The sequence below is a fragment of the Arvicanthis niloticus genome, chromosome 20 (assembly GCF_011762505.2).
Source record: "Arvicanthis niloticus isolate mArvNil1 chromosome 20, mArvNil1.pat.X, whole genome shotgun sequence".
NCBI classification, from domain to species: domain Eukaryota; kingdom Metazoa; phylum Chordata; class Mammalia; order Rodentia; family Muridae; genus Arvicanthis; species Arvicanthis niloticus.
Window position 1 is genome coordinate 32,158,366 of NC_047677.1, and position 22,304 is coordinate 32,180,669.

General features: G+C 43.4%; 1 protein-coding gene across 1 annotated transcript in view; it reads right to left on the bottom strand.

The window, feature by feature from the left end:
* Positions 1 to 22,304, bottom strand: part of Reep3 (receptor accessory protein 3) — an 85,209-nt gene that overhangs the window by 48,154 nt on the left and 14,751 nt on the right. The window contains exon 2 of the mRNA XM_034524364.2: positions 3,764 to 3,836. Coding sequence (XP_034380255.1) covers positions 3,764 to 3,836 — 73 coding nt within the window. The remainder of the gene's footprint in view (positions 1 to 3,763; positions 3,837 to 22,304) is intronic.

Consider the following 22,304-nt stretch of genomic DNA (forward strand, 5'->3'; position numbering starts at 1 on the left):
TTTCTTCCTTTAAGATGGAGGCCAGTTCCAAGATGGAGTAAGTTTGGCCTCTCAGGTGAGTACCCGTTCACTTTTATCACTCACTGTATTTTCAAAACAAGAGTTTTGAATTTAACAGCTTCTCTTACGCAGGTTATTTTTAGCACGTGAGGAAGAATTAAAATTTCAGAAGCACGTTATCTTTAATTGTCTTACGTTTTCAAATAACCCAGTAATAAAAATCTGAGTGAGTTAGTAAGGAAATAAAACAGATAACATTGCTGTTTGTCAAGTGGAGCTGGGTTCGGGGGCACATGCCCTGATGTCAGCACTTGGAATAGAGGGGCAGGGGGATCAGGTATTTAAGGCCAGCTTCAGTTAGCTAATTAGTGAGCCAGAGGTCAGTTTAGGCTACTTGAAACCATGTTTCTAAAAGAAAAGAAAAATGTAACAGAAAAACTGATGCATAGTGAAAGTAATCATTGTTTTATAATTAGATCAACCTCTAAATAACCATCTTTTTAGCATTTGTTTATACATATAGGTAATTTATTTCTGTTTCCCTAATACTTTCATATTCTTATTGGTTTCATTTAGCTTGCTTATTGGTCTGTCTATCTACCTACCAACCTACCTATCTACTGAACTACTTGTCTTTATCTATCTATCTATCTATCTATCTATCTATTATATATGCATGTATCTATCATCTATCTATATCTATTTATCATATATGCATGTATCTATCATCTTTATCTATTATATATGCATCTATCTATCATCTATCTACCTACCTACCTACCCATCTACCCACCCATTCATCCCTCCATCTGGGATAGTGCATCTGTGTCCATCTATCCACCTATTTAGCTGTCTGCCTATCTCCTTGTCAATTTACCTGAGACAGGGCATCTATCTATCTATCTGGCTGTCTACCTATCTATTTTCTATTTGAGACAGATAGAGTTTCTTCATTCTGTAGTCCAGGCTAGCCTCAAGTCTTCAGTGATTCTCCTGCCTCATCCTCCAGAGTGTTAGGACTGCAGGCTTGGGCATCTACAACGGGCCCTGGAATGCTTTAGAGGTGAGATGAGCCCACAGCTGAAAGACATACCACACAGTTCTTCAACTGCACAGTTAGCTAGAATCCCAGGGAAAGACCCCACTGAATACACACCGTAAGGGAGCTTTCACATTTACTAAGCTCTGTACAGTAGTGTGCTCCATGGCTCATATTCTCATGACATTTTAGAGATGAGGGGTTATTCATACATTTTTACCATTGGAAAGAGGATTCCAAGTGAAGACTTACAACAGCAGAGTGGTATTTCGCGTCTATAGAAACGAATAATAATTGGCGGTACACTCCTATGTCTCTGGGGGTTTTGCATCTATGTTTTACTAGTGGCTCATTTCCATTGTATTTTTACAAAAGTAACGGCAAATGATGTCCAGGGGAAACCAAACCAAACCGGTTCATCCCCAGGACCACAAAACACAAAATAAACATAATCAAACAGGTCCTTCACCACCAGCAGCTTGAGAAATGCTGGAAACGGAAAGCATGTATTGTTTTAAAAACTAATATAAGCCAGTAGTATAACAGGGCACTTGAAATATTTATTACAGCACATATTGAAATATGCCCCTTCAAGCTACTTATAAAATGAATTTAAATTAGTATGACTTAATACGCTTCCATGTCCTAAGACTATTTTCCCAGTCCTGGATCCAAGAGATCTGTATCATAAAAGGAATGAAAAACTCCAGTGCTCACCCAGCTAACTCCTTCACCTCTCATAAACCTATCCCACCATTATACCTGCGGTGTGTGGGTCTATGCATACACGCAACTTCATTACAAAAACTGGCCTTATAAGAAAGAGAAACTTGACTGTAAAAGTTGAACAGGTTAATTACAAAAGTTTCAGCCACTGGCTCTATGCAACCTCAAATACCTGCAGAGACACTCAAGAATCAAGACTGGATTTTTGATCTTTATGGTCATATGCAGGGCTGGATGACGGCTGCCATCCAAGGTCCTTACAAAGAACCGCAGTTATATACCTCCGAGAGCCCAAACCAGGCACTTAGACAGATGCTCACAGGGACATGTCTGTGCCAGCGTTATTCATAAGAGCCAAAAGACAGGAGCAGAACAATTCAGATGTCTGTCAGCAGATGAGCAGATAAACAAGCCATTGTTTGGTTTTACCAATACAATGGAGCACTGTTCCAGCCATCAGGACACACTGAACACACAGAACACTGAAACATGTAAAAACATGGATGGACCTAGGACACAGCTCAGCAGACGAGAGAAGCCAATCCCAACAGGTCACTTACTCTAAGATTCCATTTAAGGGAACGTCCGCAGGGAGAAGTGGGGTGGGGGAAGGGTGAACGCCTAATGGGCCTCCGGTTCATTTTAGATTGAGGAGAGCTGGAAGGAGATGGTGTCTGTTGTCTGCCGGGCACTGTGAAAGTTCTAAGTGCAATCGGATTGCTCGTTTTGAAATAGATATTCTGGCTCCCTCAAACAAATTAAAAAAAAAAAAAAAAGTGCCACAGTTATTGATGTGAGTTATCTCAGTACTGGCTGCTTATTTCTTTTGATTAACTGCCCAAGGTACACATTTGTTATTGTCTAGAAATGCACTCCATCAAAACAGAAACCTGTGCCAGGACCCATCGGCAAGGAAGTGTGTGCTAATTCCCTGTTATACTCAGTGGATGAGGCGCCAGCTGGCTAGTGTGAGAGCCTGAGGTCAGGGCCCCCAAACAACAAAAAATGTGCATGGTGGCACACGCTTGTAACCCCTGAACTAGGGAGACTGGAAAAGAACTTCTAGGTTCTTCGGCTCCCTAGCCTAATTGTACCAGTTACCTACAAGTTCCCAGAGAGAAGACATCTACCTCCAGCCTCCATATGCATGTGCACCGAGGTGTACACACACACACACACACACACACACACACACACACACAGAGTACATACACTCAGACACACACACACTCTCAGACACACACTCATACACAGTATATACACATATACACACTCATACACATACGCATACTCATACACACATATACACAAACACACATACACACAAAATCATACATACAGAGTATATACATACACACTCATACACATGCTCATACATACGTATACACACATATACACAAACACACACACTCATATGCAGTATACACATACTCATACACACATACACAGTATACATACATATACACACATTCATACACACACACAGAGTACATACACACATACACACACACACTCATATACACACATACACACACACAGCAAAAATAAAATTAAAAAACATTACGAAAAAAGTTTGCTTCAAGCCTGCAATAGTCAACAGGGATGGGGTGGGAGTGTGTTTAATCAACAGTGTGATGAGAGTCATGGAAGAGGAGGCTTTGTGCAATGAGACACACTCTCAGCGCATCTGTAAAATGGCGAGGCTGGGAAAACTACAACCTCTTCTCCAAAGCACCTCGAGCAGGCACACAAACCTTAGTCCACTGCGACTCAGGCCATTAGGAGTCCTCTGTCACTGCTCCTGGGAACTCTGAACTCCATGTGCCAATGGTCAATGGAGGCCATTTGAAGCTTTATTGTCATTTAAAAAAAAAAATTATTTCTACAACAACATTCATATCACCTTTAGACCAAGCCCACCAATCTACCTCTCTAACACAGCAGCACTTTCCAAGGTTTGTGTTCACAGCAAACGAGAATCACGGAAACGTTACTCACATATTCCTTGACGTTTTTCGTCTTCACGGCTTTGTAAGAATAGTATGCTGGATAGAGCATTCCGAACACCAGCCTGAAAGAAAGAAAGTCCGATTCATTCCACACAGCCGTGCTTCTGACAGCGCAAGACTTAACTCAGGAGACGTGTAGGTACAGTAACATTCAGGTGTCTGCAAAGTCACCCAGAAACCAAGTGTACCCCGAGAAGCAAAGTAAAAAACACATTTTAAAGCAAAAAGGCCCTTTTAACAATTTAGAGAGCAGCTTCACGATAAAAACTTTGCTTTGGGTGGGGGTTGGGAAGTAAGGGAGGCGTTTAAAGTCTCTTTTTCTTATCGCCTCTGCAAATATTTTTTTTTTCCCCTGAAGAAAACACTAAAAACAGAAAAAGTAGAAAATCAAAGGTAAAAATCATCCCATCCCTGGCAGCTGGAGAGAATTTCACTTTTATTATTATAGAAAGTTCGCATCTTTCATCTGTAGATATAGCAAACTCAATGTACACACATACAATGTTGCACCAGCTCAAGCAGTACGGGCTTTTACAGATGACAGAACTCTGAGGCAGTACTCAGTATTAGCAACAATATATGTTAAATAACTAGGCATGGGGTTGGGGGCTGAATCTCAGAGGACTCAAGAGGGAGAAATGGAGTGGTGTGTGTTTGTATGTGTGAGACAGGATCAAAATACATTGAACAAACATGTAAAATTCTCAAATACCTAGCAAATATAACTCTAAGCATTTATAAAATTAAATTACCAAGAAGACTCGAATGCATTTATTAAGATCAGTAAGCCCAGAGGAAAAGAATAGACAGATACATCACGAGAGACAAGGCCTTCCAGTTAATATTTGTGTTCCCGATGGGAGGCTTGTCCTTGAAGGTCACTCAGGACCATTATTCCCAATGTCGAAGGTTCTCACAATATTTATAATCGTTAGTTACTCTCTGAGTGTTTGGCATCGTGTACAACACCGTGGCAAACGGTCCTCTGAAATTACACTTCCTGAAGTAACCTTCACCTACTTCAAAATACCTCCAGAGAGATGACTTCATTCTCTGTTCTTACAGAATCAAATCATATCTGATTAAAAATTATGCCAGATTAAAAAGAAGATAACAATAATGACAATAATTATTAGTAATGGTAATTAATAATAATATAACAATATCCTGAGTTAGTACTAACTTTTTTCAAGCCTTTACTAGTATCCTCCCCCCCCCTCCCCCCCAGACAGGGTTTTGCTGTGTAAACCTGGCTGTCCTGGAACTCACTCCATGGACCAGGCTGGTCTCAAACTTAAAGGTCCACACTCCCACCACTACCTAGTGTTATTTGCATTATTTTATTTTAGAGTTAAGTTTTGCAGAAAAGCTAGAAAGTATACAAATAATTTCTATATAGTCCACAGACAGCCCCTCCCCCACCCCATTATTATCTTACATTGGGAGCCTGGGCTTCCTTCCTTTTCATGGGCTCCAGGCTCCTGGCAAGCACAGCATGCTGTGCTCACGTGGCTTCCTGGCTCTCTCTAGCCTGGACATTTTGTGCTTTCCTTGATGGGCACTAATGACAGTTTTGAGTACTGGACAAATATACTGGTCGGTGTACGGTAGGATGTTTCTCCATCCAAATTTTGATGCTCTTCTCACTATTAGCCAGAGGTTTTGTGGAAGAAACCACAGAGGCCAGGTAACATTGTTATCATGTTATATCTAGGGCACATATTATCAACAGAGATCAGTATTTGTGTTAACCTTGATCAGTTTTCTGTTATATTAGATTTTTGCCACTGTAAAATTTTGTTGGAGATGGAGGTCTTGCTTTGTAGCTCAGGCTGGTCTTGCTATGTAGCCCAGGCTGGCTGGCATTGAGCTTGCTTTTTTTTTTTTTTTTTTGTTTTGTTTTTTGAGACAGGGTTTCTCTGTGTAGCCCTTCCTGGCTATCCTGGAACTTACTCTGTAGACCAGGCTGGCCTCGAACTCAGAAATCCGCCTGCCTCTGCCTCCCAAGTGCTGGGATCAAAGGCGTGCACCACCACTGCCCGGCTTGAGCTTGCAATCTTAGGCCTCTGCCTCTAACCCCCAAGTGCCTGCATTAGATAGACATGTGCTATCATTCCTGGCTGAGACAGGACTATTTTTCTTTCTTTAAAAAAAGTTTTTTTTAAATGTGTGCATATGTGTGTAGGTGGACATAAGTAAAGATGTCCCACTCAAGTGGGAAAAAGGCACCGAGACCTCTGGAGCTGGAGTAACAAGAGGTTGTGAGTCACCTGCCGTGGGCACTGGGGCCCAAATTCGGGTCCTCTGCAAGAGCAGAGAGGCTTGTGATGGCTGAGGCACCTCCCTAGCCTGCCTTTCTTTTTTCTCTTGCCTTAATGTGGATTGAACCTGGGGCCTTTTGCAGGTTCTCCACTACTGAGCTATAGTCCCGGGTTGATGCTTCTGTCTTTCTCTACTCATGAGTAAATATTTACATCTCTATTTTTAGTTCGCTCACAGCTTTTCTATGTGTTTATTTTGAGCGGGTGCTTTCCTGGTGGTTTCCTTAGGCCTTGGTTTGTGGCTTCATGCCCCCAGGTTAGAGAAGAAATGGCAAGTTCGCTCCTGCTGGGGATTTTATCTTCAGCGACTGGAAGCTAAACCAGAGACCAGCTCTGCCTTACCTAGCAACAGCACCTGTGACTGCCACCTACCAGAACTGACTCCTAGTCTCTGGTTCTGGGATTTTTTTTTTTTTTTTTTTTTTTTAACTGTGCCAGAGAGTCCAGGGCTTTTAAAATACAATCAAACCTCCTGGAATGTTGAGTACAACTATTCAAGGGTAAAGCAGACCTCAGTTCCCAGGGCAGCCATTTGCCTATCCTCACTGTGCACATGAGCAACAATCCTGCGAATTACCCACCATGGTTGTGTTTTAAGTAGTCACATGCTCACACTTCACCCACACTGCATTTCCCTTGGGATTCTGCACACCAGCATCGAGGCACTGTCTTCCACATCGTCACATGATCCAGTCTCCCCAGGGTGGAACTTACTGGGGCCATCTTGGTCCCTCTCTGCAACAGGTCTGTCACATCCTACCCCTACACCATGCAATCTGTCCACGGGCCTGATGGCTTTTCCTTGGTGACAGTAGACATGCCTATTTGGGCTTTATTTTCTAATCTCATAGTCAGGGGCAGAAAGGCAGCTTAACTTGTTACCAAGTCTGATGATCTTAATGTAATTCCCAGAACCTCCCTGATAGAAGGAGAGAAATGGCTTCAATGAGTTGTGCTCAGATGTCACACTTTCATTGTCACACACACACACACACACACACACACACACACACACACAGAGGCTCTAAAACAACAACAACAAAATCTCATGGCCAGTAATACACTGGGCTCATGCCACCCAGCTGACATTTTGGCCGTTCCCAACATGGTCTTCTGTATGCCAGCAGGGGACTTTCTAATGGACCCACCACACCACTGTGCTCAGGGATGTTCCTTGTAGACCAGCCTCTGTGGGAACTCCTCAAAATATAATTGAAGACCACTGCCTCACAGAAACCATCTGTTCCATCGTGGCCCCTCACTATGCCTCAAGCATTTATTTCCACTTTGATCCTGAACCTAGCTCCCTGCCTTATGTAATTCATACTTCCCCAGCATTTGCCTCTCAAACTCTTCCTTTTCTTTCTGTTTTACTCTTGCTTAATTAAGTCACACAGTTCCTCTGAAGCTTCTACCTTCTCATGTAGAACATCTGAATTATGAGCATTCTGAATTTTTACGGAAATCTAGGCCAGACTTTAGTCATCCCGTATTTAGTACAATAATTTTAGATGGTGTAATTTATTACTTAGTATGCACTTGGCTTCCAAAGCAGATCCTTTTCTCAAATATAGTAAAAATTTGGTATTGATACTCTGCATACAGGTATTTTGCCCTCATTTAATTTTGTTTGTTTGTTTGAGACAGGGTCTCATTATGTGAACCAGGCTGGCCTCCAACTCAGATACCTCTGCCTGAGTTTGCCTCTGCCTCCGGAATGCTGGGATTAAAGGAGCCTGGCTTGCCCTTATTTCTTAACCTCTACATTGAATAGAATAAATCAAACAGACAAGTAGAGTATCCCTAACACCCTTTCTTAGAAATAACAAAACCCAATATTGCTTCTCATCTGCAACTTGGGGGAAGAGTCGATGCCTATAAATAGTGGTGTGGGTTTTAAGGACCAAGCCTCTGTTAACCTCACAAGTTACTACTGTCCGATGTGAACACGCCTGGGTGACTTATTAGGAACATTAGTGATGTTTTCTAGGGGTTGTTTTGGAGGGAGGTGTTATTTCCTTAATGAGTGGGGTCTACTGTTAACGTCTGTAACCTGGGAGGTCGGGCATGGAGCCAAGGCACGCAGTTATAAAATGAAACTGCATTTTAGGAGACCACCTACAAGACCAACTTAAGCTTCACAAAAGGAATATTTACTCCAGATAAAATTCACGTAGAAATTTGATTTTCTTAAAAAGTTATATAGGCAGAAAGAAATAGTTACTCATTTCCTCTTCATCTTATTTCCACCTAAGGGGTAAAAAGGTGGCCAAAATATTCAAGATAGCCTACGCCTCCAGTATGGCAGAGTGGCTCCTTCAATTGTATGAATTGAAAAATGAACATGGTTAATCAACGCACACACACAGACACACACATACACACAAACACACACAGACACACATATAGATACACACACACACACACAAACACAGAGAGAGAGGGACACACACACACACAGGCTCTCACTGTTTAGAAGGGAACACCAATATTTAATTTACCAACAATATATAAAAATAAACATTGAATTGAAAGGACTATTATTCTTAGCTATCCATGGCGGTACACACTTGTAATCCTAGCACTTGGGAGGCTGAGGCAGGAGGATTACTGGAAGTTTGAGGCTAGCCTGGGCTATCAGTCTCAAAAAACACAATCAAACCAGCCAAACAAATAAGCATTAAAATAAATTTTAGGTTAATTTTATCCATGAGTGTTTTTGCCTTCATGTATGTTTGTGTTCTAAGTGTATGTCTGGTACCCTTAGAGGTCAGCAGAGGACACTAGGTTCCCTGGGGTCCAGTTAGGGTTCGTTGTGAGCTGTTGTGTGGGTGCTGGGAATTGAACCCAAGTCCTCTGTAAGAGCAACAAGAGCTCTTAACTGTCAAGCCAACTTTCTAGCTCCCAAAGTAGTAGTTTTAAAAAACAGGATACCTGGGACTGGAAGGATGGTTCAGTGGTTAGGAACATTGTCTGATCTTGTAAGAGGACCCAGGTTTAGTTCCCAGCACCCACATGGCTCCAGTTCTAGGGCATTTGACCTCCGTGGGCACCAGGCGTGCATGTGGCATTCAGGTAGGCAAAATACTTATATACATAAAATAAATCTAAAATAATTTAAAACGTAGAGTAAACCTGTGGATCAAAATAGTCATGCCTAAAAAAACAAGACCAATAAATACTACAGTTAATTTCATCATTATGCCCCCCCCAACACTTTTGTATCATAAGTTATACCTCTAATACTGTAAGGGATTTCAAATCACAGGCTGTTAAACCAACTATAATACAGAGTTCATTTGATAAGTCTCCATAAGTCAATGTATAGTGTTGCTTGGCAGATTCTTATTTCGCTTCTTTGAGAATCAAACAAGCACAAGGTATTTTATTATATTAAAGGACAAAACGAAACAAGCAAACAAACAAAAAAATCCAATGGGACTAGAGATTAAAACGGCAGAAGTAATACCAAACAGCCCACTCCTTAGGTGGAAACAACAATTTCCAGCAGCAGCAGGTTTGTCTGGATGAATTACCACAGTTAGCATCCCAGCTTCAGAAGGCAATGCGAAGTGCAACACTGTTACCAAAGCACACTCAGCCTATCCCACAAGGGCTGCCTTGCGGGCACACAGACATCCGGGAGCAGGGTTGACAAACAGCTGAGGCTCCTCCTCCAATAGACAGGCTGGAACAGGCCAGGCCAACTCATAGTGGACCTCCCTTTCGCCCCATTCCTGTGGTAAGGACAGACCACTAGCTATTCAACACACTCAATTCTGTGGTGTCAGCTTGGCTCGTGAGCCTCATACCAACAACCGTCTAAAGTTATATAGAGCTGCCTGTGACCAGTACTGCCCTTGTTCTAAACCTTTATTCCTCCAGGAAGGCTCATCCAGTATTGGATCAAGTTTGACCATGGGTTACTTTTTTTAGCTCCCTTGGGAGAAAACGTTGTATTATATTTTAAACTTTTCTTGAAGTACAGAAACAGCTTCAGGAAGCCCATAAACACCAAGAGGGGCAGTGTCAAGGGTGGGCAGTGTGTACGATGCTTGTACCCTTGCATGTGAAATTTCATGTGTGAGGTTTCCTTCAGGATTCAGTAATACAGTATAGTGTTAAGCATAAGTTCCTATTTCTGTTTGATAAGGCTATATGATGCCTTTCTTTTTCATGGATTGCCAGGAAACCAAGACTCGAACCTGTTGCTCAGCTACAGTGATAGTGGTTCCTTGTATTGCATATTTATATTTGTATTTGCAAAATTTTCTATGGTTTGCTGCTTTCTTCTCCGTCCTCATGTTTTTCCTCATCATATCCATTTGGTACAAAGATTTCTCCAAGCATTCAAAAGATCGCAGCAGAGAATACAGTTGTGATGTGGCAGTGGGTGTGGTTAAGCTTTCAGATGCTAGGGAGACAATACCGGGGGGGGGGGAAGGCAATTCCTCACAAGCTTGCAGACTGACCCACCTTTGAGTCCCAGGACTCATTAAAAAGATGGGTGTGCTGGTGAGGTTGTAATCTTAGCACTGAGAAAATGGAGGCAGGTGGGTTCTTAGAATTCTACGGACACCTTCCTAGGCTACTTTGCAAAATCCCAAGGCAGTGAGAGGAGAGGCTGTTTCTTGTTTGTTTGCTTTTTTATTTTTATTTTGTTTTTTTTTGTGTTTTTTTTTTTTTTTTTTTTTTTTTTTTTTTTTTTTTTTGGTTTTTTGGTTTTGTTGTTTTGTTTTATTTGTTTTTATTTTTTGAGATAGGGTTTCTCTGTATAGCCCTGGCTGTCCTAGACTTTGTAGACCAGCCTAGCATCATAACACTTGTGTGATTCCCTGACTCGGCGGAAATCCAACATACATTTAAGAGTTCTATTCATTAACTACTTTACAGGAGTATCTTTCTGATTTTTTTTTTTTTCAGACTATTTTCCCTCCCAGGGAAAATCTTTTTGTGGAGCACCCTCTATCCCTCTATCCGGACCCACCTCCAGCAGCTTCTGAAAATTCTCTGACCTGGGAATGAGAGACTTTCGGAAGCAAAGGCAGAGCATCTACATTCTCCATTCTGCACTGATGTGTGACAATGCAGTGCTTACTCTCAGCTACAGAGAGTCAAGATGTCAGATGTCTGGCTCACTCTCATTTTGAATTAAAACTGATTATGAAGAAACACTAGGCTGTCAGCATGGCAAGATGGGTTCAGTCCCAACTGGACTTATTAACTCTTTCTGAGAGAGAGTCACTTAACCAAAGCTGTCTCTAACTTGTGACCATCCTGCTCAGCTTCTCTAGTACTGGAGTTACAAGTGTGTGGTGTTATCCCTGGCTCTACCGAGATGTAAAAAATCCACTTTAAGACTTTTTATTTTTAAAACTGTGTATGCCCAGATGTATGTTATACACCATGTATGTATGTGCAGTGTCCTCATAGGCTAGAAGAGGGGTCCTCTCGAATGGTTGTAAGCTGTCATATTCTGACTAGCATGTTGGTGCTGAGGCTGGATCATGGCTTTGTGCATCACGAGGCAAATCCTCTACCAACTGAGCTCACAACTTATAAATCTTTGAAAACAATCAATTTATGCTTTCCTATAAACAATGATTAGCAGTCAACTCAAGGTCAAATGGAACACAATCTGCTTGTTATAGTCCAGTGACGGACTCCTGGTGAGCCACTGGACCATTGTTTAAGTGGCTAGCGAACACATGACCCCCGTCAAATCGATGTATGACTTCTGTCCTCACGGAGATTTGTTGCCACAAGTTTCTGCTCAACTACAGTTAAGAGGCTATAACCTAAAAGAAAAAACAGCAAAGGGGAGAGAAGTCGGGTCCATGCAGAAGAGACTCCCCCTAAATACTGAGTAGTTCTAGAACGGAAGGTCCACAAAACTGTTAAGGACAGAGAGAGACGGTACCATTCCCTGGGGAGACTTTGTACACATTATCAAGAGCTAAGAAGCTTGGAATTTTCATGTTGTCAGAGCTAAACTTAATTTTACGCCGCAGGGCCTCAGATTTCTACTCTAAAAGGAAAGAGAAAGCTAAAGGGAAAAAGAAAAGACCACACAGCACATCAGACTCCACCTTCTTCTTTCCAGTCTCCCCCTTTGGCCATGCCCTCTCTCCTACCACAAGAGCCTACTGCCTGGTTAAACTCTAGCTCATGGAAAATGCTTGTTAAGAACTCGGAGGGGCTCGGGAATGTAGCTTAGTGGACAGAGAGCTTGCCTAGCATGCGCAAAGCCTTGGGTTTAATCTCCAGCACAACATACATACACAGGGGTGGAGGATTAGTGGCACATGCCCACAAACCCAAGCCTGTCAGAAGTTCAAGGTCACGCTTAACTATTTAGTAAGTTCTAGGCCAGCCTGGGCTACCTCCATGAGACCTCATCTCAACCGGGCAAAATGTAGGTGATGTAATTGTTATTGTGTTATTTCTACAAAGCACACAAGTGATGCTCAGAGAGATTAAAGAGTTTAAGATTGATGGAGTCTTCCGGGAAGCTTTGACCCTGATACAGAACACAGGATTCTTTTTTTTTTTTTTTTTTTTTTAACTTTAAGACCTTTGTTCTCCTATCCCTGAAACAAAACCCAGACAAAAGTCTGTATTACTTCACACGCTGTATAGCTCACTCCTCCCAAGATGAAAGCAACATTTGGAAGGTGGATCTCAGCCTTCACAGTTGGAACCTTACTAACAGAAAATTGTCCTAAAGAGACCCGAATCCAGTTTTAAAGAGGTGCACTCAGTCTACTGGGGCCCATCCTTAGGTTTGAGATATTATTATTATTATTCATCATGTTCTCAGATTCTCATCCAACCTCGTTAGGTGGCAAGGCTTGAAGGGGTCACGGCTTCTTCCTCGTCTGACCAACTCCCGACTCTCGAGTGAGTCTTTGCTCGGGAACTGCAGGCTTTATTTAGCACCTTAAGCACAGGATCTGTAAAACCACACTTACCCTCGGCCTCTCTGACTTAAAGAGCATTTAAGAGTTGAGTTGTAATCTAAGGTTTAAAAAAAAAAAAAAAAACCCAAACCAAATCTGGTGGGGAAAAAAAAAAAATCACATACAAACCAGTTTTGAAATGTTGAGAAAATTTCCTTTCCTAAAATATACCCGACTATGCCAATAAAGCAGAGCCTAGTAAGGCCAGCCATATGCAGGGATTTGTGGTCTGCCGTTCACTACCTCCAACTTCCCAAAATGAAGTCAGGCCTAAAGCTTTTGCCAACGCCGCCCATAACAACCTCATACCCACTGCACCTCCTAAGCTTCAGTCCCCTCCTGTCGCCCCAGAAATCACTGCTAGGAGTCTGCCAAGCTGAAGTGAACTTAGCAGTTTGTTTTCAAAGCATCTGTTATCACCATCATCATCATCATCATCACCACCACCCTCTTCTTCCTTCTCCTCTTCTTCCTCCTAGGATTTTCCAAACAGGGTCTCTGTGTAGCCCTGGCCATCCTTGGAGCTCATTCAGACATCCACCTGCCTCTGTCTCCCAAGTGCCAGTTAAGATTAGAGGCATGCACTACCACCGATGGGTCAAAGCATCTTTTAATTCTCCTTTACACAAAACCAATCGCCGATGGCAAGGTGTGTGCCAGACTCTGCTGCACCCTCCCTGGCCTACGATAGCTGGATACCTCTGCATCATTCATCATTCCTTGACGTGCAGTGCTGAGGATGCAGCCCGGGCCTTATGGAGACCGGTTCTCTGCTCTTTCTTCTTACTGCTTCTCTGGTTTCTCTACTTGTGATTTTTACTATTTCGGAGATGGTGTCTTGCTACGTAGTCCAGGCTAGCCTCAAGACCATGCTCGGCCAGACTGAACCTCCCAAATGCTTAGGATTGCAGGCAAGTATCCATTTACGGGTTCTGGAAAGCAAAGCGTCGTATTTTGGTGTTGCTTAAGCCACTTCCTTGGTTTCTTTCACTCAGACCCTTCGAGTGCCTACAACATCTCTGAGGCAGTCACTTTCCCCATGCTGCTCCCTAGGGCTAGAACAATCTTCCTCTTCAGCTTGAGAGCCCCCTCCTCTCAAACTGTCTCTCATTAATGGGGTTGAAAGGGTTGTTGGCCTCTTTTTGTAGGACAGACAATAGCATACATTATGGTACCGAAACATATGATCAGACACCATAAAGGCATCTTAAAACGCTCTTGACATTTTCTTGAGCCAACTACCTGACAGAGAGACATCTAAGCATCTCCTTTAGTCCAAGAACATGAGGGGAAGTGGGTGCATTCTTGTCTATCTTGGACAACTGAACAGAAAAAGACATAAACAGGCCATAAGGACTATAGCACTACCTAATTTAATTCTGAGTTCTGTCACTGCAGAAGTCAGCCTGGCTGGCTGACACCAAGTCCTCTCCTCCTGGGAAGCACGGCTCATGTGCTAGGAAGGGCAGTTTTGGATGACACCACACCACTGCCCCCCTGAAGAAAGGGTGCAGTCTCCCCCAATCCTGATTAGGTTGGACACCCCCATTTTTTAAAAGAAACATAGAAAAAATAGACAATAAATAGTAAAGGTACATCAGAGTTCTTCCTTATTCGGGGTTTTCTATATCTGTCTCCCAAGTACAAGGTTTAGACATTGATCTTACTTAACTTAAAAAAAAAAAAAAAAAAAAAAAGATTTGTTGCCAGGGACATGCTTTTAGTCCCAGCACCTGGGTGGTAGATGCAGATTGACCTATGACTCCAAGGCCAGTCTGCTCATAGTGAGTTCCAGGACAGGGCTATAGAGAGAGACACCCTGTCTCAACAAAACAAAATGATTCGTTTTTGTTTGTGTGTATACGTGCGCCTTTGTGTGTATACGTGCGGCTCTGTATCTGCCACCCCCAGAAGCCACAAGTGGGTGTCCTAGGACTTACAGGCCACTGTGAACTATTTGCTGTGCTTCAAATCCAACAAGTCTGAATCTCTAATGCCCACATTAAAAAAAAAAATCCGGGCACAGCAGGGGTGCCTATCACCCCAGTAGTAGCCCACCAAGACAGATGCCCAGACACCCCTGTTAGTCAGTCTTGTCAAACTTGCAAACTTCCAATTTAGAGAGACCCTAACTCAAGGCACTAAACGCAGAGGTCCATAAAGGAAAGTTCTAGAAGTCCTGCTCTGGGGTCTACATGCTCACACAAGCTTGCTCACAGCCACAAGCAAATACATTTTTTTTTTTCCTTTCTAAAGTATTTATGAACTTAGGTTGGCCTTTGTTGGGAGCCGCAGTGATTTGCTATTCCAAGATGGCGTGGACATCGTGTCTTCCCACTTGTAAACAATTAACTGCACAGTTGCAAAAGGCAAAAGGCGCGCCAAAGTCACTGGCCAATCCCGAGGCATAATATTGGGTGGTGAGCGAACAGCCAATCAGAGGTGAATACGTCACTCTAGGCTGTATTTAAGCTAGGCCCCTTCCGTGTCTCAGCCCTTCCGCGTTTTCCTCGTCTGTGTTACAGAGTAAAGCCTCGTTTTGCAGTAACTACCCGAATTGCGTCTCTTGTGTTTCTCTCCCACGGGTGAGGGGCGACACGGGAGGCGCGCATTATAGGCCTTAAACTCCTGAATCTCCTGCCCCATCTCTTGAGTGCTGGGATCACAGACATGCATCACCGTTTTCTGTTTTCTGTAGCGCTGGGGATTGAACCCACGGCTTAGTCCATGCGAGGCAAGCTCTTTCCCAGCTGAGTTCTATCCCTGTACCAGAAGGTATTTATTTTGACCTTGTAGGAAATTACCATCACAATATTAAACTAGTAATCTCTCTTCTTAACATCCCTGGTCCTAAGACCTTTGGTTGACCACGGTATCAGTATTTGATTTCCATCATAATTGTAAGATTCCTCATTGTTTGAATGGTTTTATCACTAGTACATATAAGTGTTATTAAAGACTTTTTTTCTTTTTTATACCAGGGCTGGGCTGCAGCTTAGTGGGCAGAGTCCTCGTTTATCAAGCTCAAGGCCTGGGTTCTATCCCCCAGCTCTACAGAAACAGGGTATGCCAGTGGATGCCTGGAATCCCAGGACTCATAGCACTGGGGAGGGAGATCCTGAGTGTCAAGTGTTCCTGAGCCACACAGTAAGTCTAGAGCTAGCCTGGGATACAGGAGACCCTGACTCAAGAAACCCCAGCCAGATCCTGTATTTTCTATCGCCTGTTACTGGTGAGGGCCCCACCACAGACAGTTCTGCTTTTGTTTTCTGGGCTGCTGGAGACGGCGGATCTCTGTGCTTACATTTTTCAGACGCTTTGTTCTAAAAGAGAGAATCAGGACAGTGTCTAAGTCAGTCTCTCACTAGGCGGTCGGGCCGGAGACGGTAGAGTGAGCTTTCAGAACTTCTCACGTCTGATGTGCATGCATCTCATGGGCCACCGCTTACCCATCAAGAGAGCACTTAATATCTATTTTATATCTATGGCAAAACAATCAAAACAAAACAACAGAAAAGAAAAGGAAAAAGAAACAAACCCCAATATTTTCACGCTCACGAATTTCTTTGCTTTAAATGCACAACCGCTTATTTTCTAAGGCTAACTAACTTTGAAGGACCTCGATTCTATTTGATTGTAAAGATTTAACAGTTTAATTCAAGCTTTAACTCTTTCTCCAAATACATAAAGAAGGCTGAAATATGGTTTGGCATTACATAATGTTGCCACCTCCTCCTGAAACAGAACTGAGCGCCTAGCAACAGCAGGGGGTCATCTCAGGAGAGCTCTGATTGCTCACTGGAGCATTCTCCACACAGATGGCTTTCCTGGGTTTACTGTGCCCAACACTGCTGAACACAGGCTGGGTGCCCTGCGTCCTGGACCACCTCATGAAGACTGGCCTGGAACGGCAGTCAGTAACTGATGGTCAGGGTGCCTCTACCTCTCAGTGACAACAATGCCAAGTGAACTGTGAAACATCTGAAGGAGATATTTTTAAATTCGTATTTATTATTGCTGTGTATGATACGTGTGAGTGGGTGCAGGAGGACAATTTTGTCCTCCGTGCTTTCCTGTCACCTTTACATGGCGGCTCAGGTTGCCACGCATGCGCAGTAACGCCCCCTCCCCCACCAGCTGGCCCATTGGTTTTGGGAAGGTTTAGTTGTCTTGGCATTACTTTTCTGATTCTAGCTCCCATACTACAAGAAATGGAGGCATGATGCTTACAGGCATGAAGCTGTCTTGTAAAATGTTAGAAGCTTTCTTTTTGCCCTTTCCTCCCTTCTTTCTGTTTGGAGACAAAAATCTCACTAGGTAGCCCCCACCTGTTGATGTGGACCGAGAGCTGGGATTCAAGGAGTATGTACCTTGTTCATCTCCTGTTTAAGACTAGACTTTTACTTTCCTCCAGTCATTCAGCCTTTCAAGTCCCAGATGGACCTGAAACATAGTTCCCACTTAACTCCAAAAGTGGAACAGTAATCAAAGGGTGCTCTGACTCCCTTTGTAAAGACAGAGAGACTAGGAACTCACTCAGCTCTGTACAGCACCCCTACCATCTTATAAAGACACATGCGGCCAGGCAGTGGTGGCGCACGCCTTTAATCCCAGCACTTGGGAGGCAGAGACAGGCGGATTTCTGAGTTCGAGGCCAGCCTGGACTACAGAATGAGTTCTAGGACAGCCAGGACACAGAGAAACCCTGTCTCGAAACACCAAAAAACAAAACAAACAAACAAACAAACAAAAAAAGAGACGCCATGACCAAGGCAACTCTTAAAAAAAAAAAAAAAAAAGACACATGCATTCTGTGTTCCTTGGCTATTTATTCTTTCTCTTTTCCTTCCTTTTTTTTTTTTCCTTCTCCAGTATAGGGTTTCTCCGTGTAGTCGTGGCTGTCCTGAAAATCTGTAGACCAGGCTGGCCTCAAACTCATAGAGATCCACCAGCCTCTGCATTCTAGAGCACTGGGATTAAGGGCATGTGCCACCACCACCGGCTTTCCTTGGCTACTTTCATGCACACTATTTTTAATGTGAAATACCTGTCCATGTATCTTTATATGTTCTGCACAGGAGACATGTCTTGCTTTTATTCTTTTTAAGGTAAGAGTCTTTATTACATTGTATTTTGTGTGAACACGTGTACATATGTGCTACAGTGGAAGTCACAGGACCACTACTGCAGGAGCTGGTTTCCTCCTTCCATTGTGTAGGTAACTGAGGGCAGGGGGCTACACTTGGTGGAAAGTACCACCTCCTAAGCTGTTTCATTGACCCTACTTCTTACCTTTGTATACTACTAATATTTTGTCCCATTCCAGTTTCTTTCCCACTTCCCATGGTGTCTTTATCACTGACAGAGAAGTATATAATTTCAGTCTATTTCAACCTATCATTATCAGCTTTTCCCTTCGAATGCAGCTGTTGGTCCATTGCTTTTCCCAAATCTTAACATCATAAAAGGTATCTTTCGGGTTGGAAAGATGGCTCAGTGGTTAAGAGCACTGACTGCTCTTCTAGAGGTCCTGAGTTCAATTCCCAGCAACCACATGGTGGCTCACAGCCATCTGTAATGGGATCGGATGCCCTCTTCTGGTGTGTCTGCAGACAGCTACAGTGTACTCATATATTAAATAAATAAATAAATAAATAAATAAATAAGGTATCTTTCAATATTCTAGAAACTTTATTGTTTTATTTATGTGACCATACCAGAACTGGCTGCGTGTGGTCTGAGGTGGAGGCTGTGACCAGAGAGACAAGGGTGTGAAGAACAAGGTGTCTTTCTTGGGCTTTCCTTAATGCTCTGTACTCTATCCACCTCATTACCCATCTCCTTGTCTGTTCCTGGCCTGAAGACACAGCATCTGAATTCCCATAGATGTACGGTAATTCTCAGACTGGATCGAGTCATTTCTCCCAGTGGTGTAATCTGGTTGAAGGCACCATCATCCTACTATAACAGTTTGCTTTTCGGCTGCCACACTATCTGGGGAGCCTTTGCCTTGCACATTCCTCAAGCTGAGATAAAACTTAGCACCTTCTTCTCGACGGACGTCAATGAATTCCCTATGTTATGAACTCGTCTCGTTCCTACTCTGAATATCCACAGCCAAACTGTCAAGCCGCCTTCCTAGCTTCTACTTTAAAACACAAATCCTGACTCTGACCTCTGCTGCCACTCGGGGCCACATTACCATTCTAGTTACCAGTTCATTGAAAGAGCCTATTGAAGCTCCTCCTTTGTCCCCAGTCTGTTCTCCACAGCCCAGAGATCTTTTAAAACACAGGATCTGACCATGCCACTTGTCCCTCTCTTCTCAAAACCTGGCTCCCCACGCGCTCAGCGCAAATCCCCACGCTTTCAACAATGGCCTCTGCCACTGGTGACACCATTGCTCTGGTATAGTCACATGCAACCCCACAGCTGTCCCAGGCAGCCTTGGGGCTTGCCCTCGGCAGGCAGCTTTGCTAGGACTCTCTTCCGGGTAAGCCAAGGCCCATACCACCTTGCAAGTCTTTGTTCAAAGCCATCCCCTCACTTCCTTAGCCACCCTATTGGAAGTAAGTCATTCCATGACTAGACCAAAGGAAAACACACTCCAGACAGTGTTTTATCTTTTGACAGAAACACATCCGGGAAGAAGCACCCACAGTAACTACAAACAATTACGACTGGGAACATCCACTTCTTTCAGATAGTTGATTCATGTTTTTCTATTAGTAAAAATAAGACAGCTAGAGAAATTAATCTAAGGCACGATAATACCACATGATGACAGATGAGAGCTCACTGCTCATCAGAGATCTGCTGTTTTTTTTTTTTTTTTTTTTTTTTTTTGCGCATGGAGAAGAACTATGTAAGTTCAGAGGCCATTGCTTCAATGAATTAATCTCTAACCCAGACTTACACAAGTGGAGGGGATCTCAAGGTGTTGGGGTATGTTTTCAGTAGCAGTTTCAGCAAATGCAACTCTTAAGATGTACTATATGGCCAGGCGGTGGTGGCGCATGCCTTTAATCCCAGCACTTGGGAGGCAGAGGCAGGCGGATTTCTGAGTTCGAGGCCAGCCTGGTCTACAGAGTGAGTTCCAGGACAGCCAGGGCTACACAGAGAAACCCTGTCTCGAAAAACCGGAAAAAGAAAAAAAGATGCACTATATGATACCCTGCCCATACTGTATGGTACTCACAAGTACACTATATGCAGTGTACTTGTGAGTCATGCAGGCTTAATAAAACACATTGGGCCCCAATTCCCACACTAAGACCAGCATCATCATCCCACCCCACTCAGCCCGCACCACAAGGTTTCTCTGTGTAACCCTGGCTGTCCTAGAATTTGCCCTGGAGACCTGGCAGGCTGGGAACTTGGAGATCCACCCGCCTCTGCTTCCTAAGTGCTGGGATTAAAAGCATGTGGCACTGCTGCCAGCTTCAGGAAGATGACTTTTAAGGACAGAGTTCAAAGACGCTTTGCTTTGAGAAGCTTTTCTTGCCCCTTCTAGGTGAGAGCCCCTTTCCCCAGCGATACTATAACATCTTGTTCCTACTTGGGTAGCAGTTAGGACTTCCTACAGCCAATGTTTCTTTCCTTTCTATAAAGCACCATGGTAATAACACAGCAGGAAAGGGGGCTGGGGGACACATCTGGTAAGAACTGTTTATAACTATGGTGGCATATATCATTACCCACCTGTAGTTTGTGCGACAGAACCTGCCATGTTTAGTGTCACATCTCTCTGGTACACGGTAAGTGCTCATTAAATACTTGCTGAAGGTCTCGGGGGTGGGGGTTGGGAGGGTGGGGACACTTTTTACTGTAGATGGGAAGTTACCATTGACCCTTTAAACAGACTACACAATATATAAATATGGCGTAAGCTGTGATCTGAACACAAAAGGGTGACGAAGAAACTGAACTTCTAACTGGATTGTTCTAGTACTTTCTTGGTTTGATGTGGTGAATTATTAAAGCCATAGAAACCTGAAAGAAACCAAAAGAAACCAAAGCTGAAGAAACCAAAGCTGAAGAAACAGGGATGACTGCGGTCCCTGTTGTATCTGGAGTCTAAGCACCAACATACCTAAAAGTGGCCCTGTTTCCCCCTATTACAGGTTCTGGACTGATGGTCACCTCTCTGTTTCCGATTCATCATTAGTTCGTGCAGAGAATCTACATTTTTTTAAAAAAGATTTTATGTATTTATTTATTTTATGTATATGAATATACTGTAGCTATCTTCAGACACACACCAGAAGAGGGTATTGGATCTCATTACAGATGGTCATGAGCCACCATGTGGTTGCTGGGAATTGAACTCAGGACCTCTGGAAGAGCAGTCAGTGCTCTTAACCCCTGAGCCATCTCTCCAGCCCCAGAATCTACATTTAAATTCTGCGGAGTGTCTTTGCTTCATGACAGTTAATTCTTCCCACAGAATTCTTCCCTTGTGGGTTTCTAGCCAAAGATTTACCTTTTCCCGCTTTTCCTGGATTAGTTTCCATAACAACACATTGGACTACATTTTTAAATACCATATAGCTTTTCTTAGATGTTAGGGGAGGGACGTGTAAGAGAACTTGGACACATTCCAGCAGTTTCTTTTAGGATTGTGCGCGCGCGCACACCCCCCCCAGCTACACAGATACAGGACTGGGGATGAGCACCCACTATCAGTGTGATTTGCTGAAACCAGCGTCAGGACAGACTACCTGTGCTTCTGTCTGTCACTCAGAAAACTCATGGCTTGCAAGGACATCCCAAGCACTGGAGCCTTTTAAGAGTTGACTTCTTAGGAGATCTATTTATTTTTAATTATGTATAAAGCTGTGTGTGTGTGTGTGTGTGTGTTAATGGGCACTGGCGTGCAGGTACTTATGAAACCCAGTAAAAGGTGTTGGGTTACTTGAAGCTACAGTCAGCTGTGAGCCAGCATGTGGGTGCTGGGGACCTGCCCTGGGTCTTCTGTGCCAGCAGCAAGCGCTCTTAACCACTTCGTCCATCTCTCTAGCCTTAAGTTAGTTTTATATTGTAGACACTTTAGCCAGCAGAAAGAATTTTGAAGCACTTACCTACAGATAAACAAGCATAGGGCTCCACAGTCAGAAGCTTTAAATGGCCCCTTTGAGACGGTATAAATGTTCTTGCAGCAGGTGGCCAGGCAGCCACTGCACACACAAACACGAGGTTTTACTGCTTGCTAGACTGTGTTCTCATGCTGGTTGAAGACGTGATATATCTA